Source organism: Arachis ipaensis, chromosome B07, assembly GCF_000816755.2.
Source record: "Arachis ipaensis cultivar K30076 chromosome B07, Araip1.1, whole genome shotgun sequence".
Lineage (NCBI taxonomy): Eukaryota > Viridiplantae > Streptophyta > Magnoliopsida > Fabales > Fabaceae > Arachis > Arachis ipaensis.
Genome location: NC_029791.2, coordinates 54,985,987 through 54,994,546, shown reverse-complemented (window position 1 = coordinate 54,994,546; position 8,560 = coordinate 54,985,987). Strand labels below are relative to the sequence as shown.

The 8,560-nt window shown below is 35.0% G+C and overlaps 1 protein-coding gene and 1 long non-coding RNA gene across 3 annotated transcripts; one reads left to right on the top strand and one right to left on the bottom strand.

The window, feature by feature from the left end:
• LOC107609079 (MLO-like protein 1) lies at positions 2,177–8,112 on the top strand. Of its 2 annotated transcripts, none has more exons than XM_021105874.1 (13): positions 2,177–2,447; positions 2,517–2,782; positions 2,968–2,973; positions 3,155–3,215; positions 3,967–4,061; positions 4,681–4,755; positions 4,863–4,951; positions 5,087–5,136; positions 6,199–6,239; positions 6,759–6,968; positions 7,116–7,183; positions 7,301–7,361; positions 7,457–8,112. In XM_021105874.1, the coding sequence occupies exons 1-13, from the start codon at positions 2,261–2,263 to the stop codon at positions 7,682–7,684; spliced, it is 1,437 nt and encodes a 478-aa protein (XP_020961533.1). In that variant the 5' UTR covers positions 2,177–2,260; the 3' UTR covers positions 7,685–8,112. The 2 variants fall into 2 exon arrangements, with proteins under 2 accessions (XP_020961533.1, XP_016166390.1); XM_016310904.2 differs by having other exon boundaries at positions 2,968–3,084.
• On the bottom strand, positions 6,421–7,363 carry LOC110264214. The gene is made up of 2 exons (XR_002349945.1): positions 7,226–7,363; positions 6,421–7,187 (listed from the first exon to the last, which is right to left on the bottom strand). It is a non-coding gene; the product is annotated as an uncharacterized LOC110264214 (long non-coding RNA).

The window sequence follows — 8,560 nt, the reverse complement described above, 5'->3', positions numbered from 1 at the left end:
CTCATTGAGATGGTTGCAAACAACCAATTCATGTACACCTCTGAGCGAAATCCTATAAACCATGGTACCTCTCAAAAGAAAGGAGTTCATGAAGTTGAGACTCTGAATGCCATCTTGGCTCAAAACAAGATCTTGACCCAACAGGTCAACATGATCTCTCAACATCTCACTGGGATGCAAACTGCAGCTGGCAGTACTCAGGAAGCTTCTTTTGAAAAAGAAGCCTATGACCCTAAACAACCCACCATGGAGGAGGTGAATTACATGGGAGAAGCTTATGGAAACACTTACAACCCTTCATGGAGGAATCATCCTAACCTCTCATGGAAGGATCAACAGAAACCTCAGTAAGGTTTCAATCAAGGTGGTAGGAATCAGAATAGGTTCAATAACAGACCACCATTCCCATCTTCTAAAGGGAATATGGAGACCTCTAAGCAGAGCCTTTCTGACTTAGCCATTATGGTCTCCAGCCTCACTAAGTCCACCCATAGTTTCATTAATGAAACAAGGTCCTCCATTAGAAATTTGGAGGTACAGGTTGGTCAACTGAGCAAGAGAATCCTTGAGATCCCTTCTGACACTCTACCTAGTAATACTGAGGTTAATTCTAGAGAAGAGTGCGAAGCCATAACCATGGAGGTTAAGGCTGAATTGGAGGAGGAAGACGACAGCCAAGCAGGAGTAGTTCGTGACGGTAACGAGAAAAGCTCCGAGCAGAGATTTCACAGTGAGGAGAAGGTGAGTGACAGAGATGTTCAACGTTGACACCCTTTGTCAGTCACAATTCCGGCGGAGATGGTGAGCTCTGGCCGAAGAGAGGAGTTCGGCGATGGTAGGAGCTGCTGCCTGCTGCAGCTGGTGGTGGCTGGCTAATGAGTGTTGATAATGAGTTGATAAATCATGGGACTAGAAAAGCCTTTAGGGTTAACTGGTTAAGAGAGAGTGAATAAGTGAGTGGAGACTATGGTTGCTTTCTAATTCAAAAAGGGACTGGAGAATTTCTTTGTAATTTGAAATAAAATGACACCCTTAGGAAAAATTTTTGAAAATTGGCCGAATTCTGATTCGGTTCAAACAACCAGTTTTCGACCGATTCGACACTGTAACAACGATTTTTAAATTTGATGATTATAGCTTTTAACCAAACCGTAAATATCATCAGTTACGGTTCGATCGATTTGTTCGAACCAATTTTTAGAACCTTGATAAATAAACAACACCAGTCCATTTATTTGCTTGGTATAATTAAAATTTATTATTTTTAGTTATTAATTAATTATTAATATTTAAAATTATAAAATAAAATATATTATTAAATTATCAAATTAAAAAGTTAAAATAAAATAATTAAATTAATAATTAAAAATAATAAATTTTAACAGTTCTCTGGAATTTTTTATTGTGGACAACATCATTAAATGTGATCACAATATAAATTTTAACAGTTCTCTGCTACTTCTCTACAATTTTAGCATTATAAACTTATTCACATAAATTAACTGCGATGAAGTCACATGATTAGGACTATAGAAGAAAAATTCTCGTTCAAGAAAACAAAAGTCAAACGGTACTTACAAATTTCAGAAAATATTTTTTAGATCTAAAACTAAGAAAGAAATTAGATAAACTACATGTTGAACTATTATCTGAAAAAATGCACAATTATAGATTACAAAGAATCTTTTAACATAAAAACAAAAATAAATTATCTATTTTATTTTTAAACCTATACAATAAGTGCTGCAATACAGAAAAATATCTGCTCTTTTTTTCTGAGTAGACTTAATAGTGATGCGAATTTTACACCACAAACTATTAATAAATGTATCGAGTCGTATTAAGTAATAAACTCACACTGAGTGAATATCAATTCCACAAAGATTAATAGACTAAGCAAGTAATGATTGACTAATTATTCTAATTAGACAAGTAAAAATTAAGAGTTTTGAATATCAAATAGCATAGAAGATAGTAAATTGAAGAATGAAAACAATAAACATGTGAGAGAATAATATGAAAAGTGAGTTAAGACTTTGAGATGTTTAAATTTTCGAATTAACAATCATTATCAACTATCTTGATCATACAAACATTTAGTTCACGGCAAACTCTGAGTGATTGAATTCCAATTTTTTTCTGTATTTATATTTATATTATTTATTATTTATATTAGAGATTAGAGATAGTAAGTCGCGTCGCAGTCGCGTTGCGTTTTGTTTTATTTGCAGCGTGGGTACTGCTCCCATCGTAAAACAGAATGAGTGGCGGAGGTGCAGAAGAGGAGGCAAATCTAGAGTTCACTCCGACGTGGGTTGTGGCCGCCGTTTGCACTGTAATCGTGGCCATTTCCCTCGCCGCCGAGCGTTTCCTCCATTACGGCGGCAAGTTCCTCAAAAACAAGAACCAGAAGCCCCTATACGAGGCTCTACAGAAAATCAAAGAAGGTACGGCGAACTACATAGAGTTTAGAGTTTCTTTTCCATTTGATTTTGATAGATCTGGGTGGCTCGCAGAGCTGATGCTGCTGGGTTTCATTTCTCTGCTTCTCACGGTATCGCAAAACGGCATCACTAAAATCTGCGTTCCTCCGAGTGTGACTCGCCACATGCTCCCCTGCAGCCTCGATGAAAAGGAGAAGGTCACCGTGGAGCATTTACTGGGACAAGACCGTTTCCATTTCGAACGTTTCTTCTCTTTCCCCAGGCGCCTTCTTGCCGAGACTCAAGGGACAGAGACAGAGACACATGCACTCGCTAAGACTGAATTCTGCGCTCGCAAGGTATTATCTTATTATTATTTTTTTTGTATCATACCATTTGCTTCGTTATTTGTCACTTTTCACTCACTCATCATATTCACAGTATTATTGAATTGATTTGTCCCTTTCGTGTTCTGTTCTACTTTCTTATAAAATTCCTGATCCCTGCGAATCTTCACGGTAATATTCCCCCTTCTCTTTTTCAGAACAAGGTACCTTTATTATCTGTGGAAGCGCTGCATCACCTGCACATCTTCATTTTTGTACTGGCCGTCGTTCATGTCACCTTCTCCGTTCTCACTGTTATTTTTGGAGGAGCAAGAGTTAGTAACTTTTTTTCCCTCTCCTTTCAAACCGTTCTTTATTACTAATGTCGTTGCCCTTATTGCATAGATTCGCCAATGGAAGCACTGGGAAGATTCCATTGCGAAGCAGAACTATGAAACAGACCAAGGTACACACAATTCTTTTATTAATATACTTTCCATACTTCTAATAACCTTAACATACTTAGAATGGATGAGATGCCAACCTTGTTTCACATGTGACTCACTCTAGAGTCTGCTCCTGGAAATTTATTTCTAGGTGATGCTCCTTTCAACTAGGTTTTTCCTTGCATATCTTCTTTAACTTTCCAATTAAGGATTTCTATTCAATACAGGGATCTTCCTATTTTTGGAACCTTAGCGGTAGAGAGTACATTGAGTTATGTAACGTTTTAGATCTGCTAGATGACGCCTTTCTGTCTTTGATCTAGTGATTGTACCACATCACTAGATCAGTTTCTTTTAATGAGGTTTGTAGGTTTTCGGAGAAAGAAAAAGACAAAATATTTGTGCCAATGTTCAATATTTGCCACTATCTGAAGTATTTGGCTAGAATGCATATTGTTTGGGATAGAATTAGGTGTTTAGCATCTCTATGGTATGGACTTTTCAAAGGATTTTCCCTCTCAGACAAGCTGAGAGATTGGAAAGCCACAGTTCATTGATGCTAGTGGTCTTTTGCTTTTCTTTTTTGTTCGGGAGGATCTCTCTTCTTCCACTTCTTTGTATTGTTTCCTCTACACCTTAACGAAAGTCTTTCTTTTGTTATCAAAAAATCTTAATATACTTTCCACAATGAATTTGAAAGGTTATGATTCTTGTTTAACTCCTCACTAGCTATCTAATTTATACGTACCCTGCTCTCCTGGATTAATGCAGTTTTGAAACGAAAGGTGGTTGATGTTCAGCAGCATGATTTTATCAAAGGTCGCTTTTCGGGCTTTGGCAAAGATTCTGCCATAGTGGGTTGGTTGGTAAGTTATTTATAAGCTCGTTATGTTCTGCAGCTTTTAATAAATCAACATATATTCTTGTCGTGCTGAATCCCCTTTTCTTTTCATTTGAGATTTTTTAATATCATTCCTTAAATCCTTGGTACTGTAAGCTTTATATATTGCACTTGCATCCAAAGGCATGCTGTATTAGTGTATTTCATAGGTATTCTGCCAGCTATCTGTGTCCAGTCTTGTTTATTTACTTCCAATCACTTATAATTGAGTTTCTTCATACATTGTATGAGATTACAAAAAGAATACGGCATTAAAAACATTTGGAGTGTAATGTTAATATTTCATGTAGTGGTTGTGTACCTTGACCTCATTCATATCTTAGTGATCTCCATGGTTTTCTAATGATTGATTGGTGCTATTGCTTGACCTTGTTTTTATCATCTTTATTATTTGTGTCCCTTCTTTTTTATTTGATTACATCTGTGGCACTGTGTAGTTATTTTCTTCATAATTTCGTGTTCTTTTAAACAACTTTCTGGAAATCTTGTTGATTTTGCAACAAATTAGTAATTTCATTGTGGACTTGTAGACCAAGCTTTTTGTTTTACTTACTTTTCCTAATATCTTTTTATGTTTCTTTCAGAAATCCTTTTTTAAGCAATTTTATGGATCTGTTACAAAGTCAGATTATGTCACACTACGGCATGGTTTCATTATGGTAAAGTTTTAATGGCCTGTTTGTTGCAAATGACGTCTCAGCTTGATTCCAGTCATTGGCTTCCTTGCTTGAACATAATATTCTCCTTTGCTATATTTTTGTTGTAGACCCACTGCAAGGCGAATCCAAAGTTTAATTTTCACAAGTACATGATTCGGGCCCTTGAAGATGATTTCAAGCAGGTTGTTGGCATAAGGTAAGTGTCCATTATTGTTTCTATGCATATCATATTTACCTATAAATTAATTTCTCTATAAGTTGATTACCATTTGTCTTGTGAGTTGTGAAATTCTTGGAGTCTTTGTAATAACAGTTATTTTTGTGGCTGCAGTTGGTATCTTTGGGTTTTTGTGGTCATATTCTTGTTGCTCAATATCAATGGTATGGTTAATGACTTAAAACCTAAGCTGGGTGATAATCTTATTTTGTATTTAATCACTTAATGAACTCTGCCATGGCTGATACTTTATGCCGTACAAAGACTGACGCCTAGAAACCTTTTCCCCCCTATGCTGCCATATCATCCTCTGAGCTAAAATGGCAAATATTGGTACTTGTTGATCACATTGTGTTGTTGACAAATGCAGTCATCTTCTAGTAATATATTTGCTTTTATTTTATTTTATTTGTTTTTGGTCAACAAAGTTAATTTAAAAACCTTTCTTGTTATGAAAAGGAAGAGATCTTGGCTATGTTTTAATTGGTGAAAAAATGTGGACTGGAATGGAATGGAAGAGAAGGAAAATTAACTGAATTCTATGGTTTTGATGTGATAAAAATGGATGGAGTGGAATAGATAATGAGGGAATTTATTCCATTCAATACCACCTTATCTTCCCATTTTTATTCTCCCCCCACCCAAAATTTGGGGGAAACTCGGGTGAAATGTGAATTCAAAGTTATTTTCTTCACAAAATTATTACATTTTACTGTAATATCCAAGAATTCCATTGCCTTACAAAAATATCCACACAGTAAAGTGGAACAATTTTATTAATCCACTCAATTTCCTTCCATTCTCATCTTATTCCATTCTATCCATTTCAACTAGTTACTGTCAATCCAAATACAGATATCTTGTGTGATCTGGTTATGAATTTCTAGTATGATGAGCATTAGTGATCATGACAGATATACTTTTGCCTTGGAGGAGTAAGTGATCTAATTGCTTCTTCTGATATTGCTAGTTAACATTTATACAGGAACATTACTTTGAATTTCACAATTATGTTAGTCCACTCCATCTTCTCCCATTCTATTCTATCACACTACTTACCACCAATCAGGACATGGATAATCCTGTTATTTGGTGATGGATTTCTAGCATGATGGACCATGATTAATATATTTTTGTATGTGAGGAGTAGTTGATCTGATTGCTTCTTCTGATGTTGCTTGTTATCAAAGAGTGTAACCTTGCATCACAAATATTTTTTTTTTCAGGTTGGCATACATATTTCTGGATAGCTTTTATTCCTTTCATTGTAAGTATGATGATGAAATTATTAACTTTTATTTATTCATATGCATCTATTTTTTTCCCTGAACATTTACACGGCCATATTATTTTAATTTTGCTGGCTTTTTAACTCAACATAAGAATTAAAAAATGTTACTTGACGTTTTGCAATCAACTCACATGTATCTTGTTTAAAAGTAAAATTAAACTATTGAATCTATCAACATAAAGCCATACCTTGGTTTCCTGTTGCTAGAAGACTGGTATAAACATCTTTTAAATTCAGGTTTGTTGCAATTTGACTATGAATATGACCTGTTATCTTTTCTTTCTTTCTTTCTTTCTTTCTTTCTTTCTTTCTTTCATTTTTATTTTATTTTATTTTTGCATTGCCTATATTACATGTTAACTCTGTTTATGTTGGCATGTCTATATATTTGTGCTTTCAACTTGATAGGTTGAAGGACCCTATGATTTTTTTTTTTTTTCCTTTTGCTTGTCTCCACTGCTTATATCTTTCCTCTTCTGGATTGCATTCTTTTAGCTTCTACTTGCCGTTGGCACTAAGCTGGAGCATGTGATAACGCAACTAGCTCATGAAGTAGCTGAAAAGCATGCAGCCATAGAAGGTGAATTAGTTGTACAACCATCAGATGATCACTTTTGGTTTCATCGCCCCCACTTTGTCCTCTTCTTGATCCACTTTATCCTTTTCCAAAATGCTTTTGAGATAGCATTTTTCTTTTGGATATGGGTGAGCATAATTTTATTTGTGACATTTTCTGTGAACTTTATTCCGTATGCTTACTCTCAGTTTCCTTGTTTTAGGGAAAGGTATATGTTGGGTTGAGGATAGTTATACTTTGTTGTAGTGAATATAACCTATAGCTTGTGTTCTCAGGTTACATATGGATTTGACTCTTGTATAATGGGACAAGTTTGTTACATAGTTCCAAGGCTCATTATCGGGTAACTCAGACATCTTAGCTGATGCATTATGAGTACTACTACTATTGTGCATTCCGGACTCTGCAGTTGTTTCCTTTTCTCATTTTTCTTTCTTTCTCGTTTGTGTTGGGGTTATAGAGTATTTATCCAGGTACTATGTAGCTACAGTACCCTACCACTGTATGCAATTGTTACACAGGTGTGTTTGCATAGCTATTAAAAGTGCAAGATGAATTGTTCATATTTGATTTTGGTTTGGCTTTTCATAAATTTTCTGTTATTTTCACATTGTAGATGGGAACCCATTTTAAGGCAGCAATATTTCGTGAGCATGTGCAAGTGAGGCTTGCTGGTTGGGCACAAGAGGCAAAGAAGAAGAAAGGGGTAAAAGCTGATAGCCAGGCTGGTGAAGGAAGTTCTCATGCTGTTGCAGGAATTCAGCTTGGGTCAGTTTTCCAGAAGAGAGCATCCGCTGCAGAAGACGGTGCTTCTGTACCCAAAGTGGAGGGTTCAGCTGAGTAGCCTAATGGGGGATTTGTGCTCAAATCATCTTATTTTGTAAAGTTACAGAACACACTATATTATTAGTATTTTATTTGCTAGCATTGTGCGACATTGTAGGATGTGTTTGGCTTAGGGTGTAGGCATAGTATTCTCCAGCGTCTTTGCTCTCGGTGTGTGACTCTGAGTAAATGGAACTATGGAACCCATTGAACTTTCCCAAAACTCTTTTTCCAGAGAACTGATTTTTTGTATAGAAATTCTCTGTAGAGCATCCGATTGCAAAGACCTAATGGAACTCCGACTTTGCGGTTGTTGCGAGTCCAGGGGATGAAATGTTGTAGTTATAGCATTTGCGGACCTCAACGAATCACGCACCACATTGGCTGTTGCTAACTTGCTATTGCTGTTGTTACTCTATTATTGTTTTTCTGTTGTGATCGTTCTTATGGTTGTTATCCTTGTTGAAACCTAACAAACAAAGGGTTTATCATAATTAGTGATATTGTGATTATAATTTGCAAAATATAAAAGAGAAGATAATTTCAGTGAATATCCAAATGTAATAATCTTTGTCATGTAAGGATGAAATTGAAATTGGTAATTTTAATGTTTAATTAAAATGAACTAATTTCGTTTTTTAAACCGATTATCAGATTAACCAATGAATCGTTTTAATAAAAAAAATTACTATTTTCTATTCCAATAATAAAAGTACGTGGTGTTTTAAAATATTTTTTTTATTTATTATTTATTTGAGAGTAGTTTAATATATAATCTATAATAAAAGGATGGTTGTATTATATATAATAATTAATAAAATACAATTTAATTAAATATAAAGATGGTTTATTATAAATAAATTTTAATATTAAATTTAAAGGCACGTTTCGTGGT

Excerpts from the sequence above, each read along its gene's own strand:
- LOC107609079 (XM_016310904.2), top strand. The coding sequence starts at position 2,261 with ATGAGTGGCGGAGGTGCAGAAGAGGAGGCAAATCTAGAGTTCACTCCG. Across the intron at positions 4,756-4,862 it reads TACGGCATGGTTTCATTATG|ACCCACTGCAAGGCGAATCC; the intron begins GTAAAGTTTTAA and ends TTTTTGTTGTAG. Across the intron at positions 7,184-7,300 it reads GTTCCAAGGCTCATTATCGG|AGTATTTATCCAGGTACTAT; the intron begins GTAACTCAGACA and ends TTGGGGTTATAG.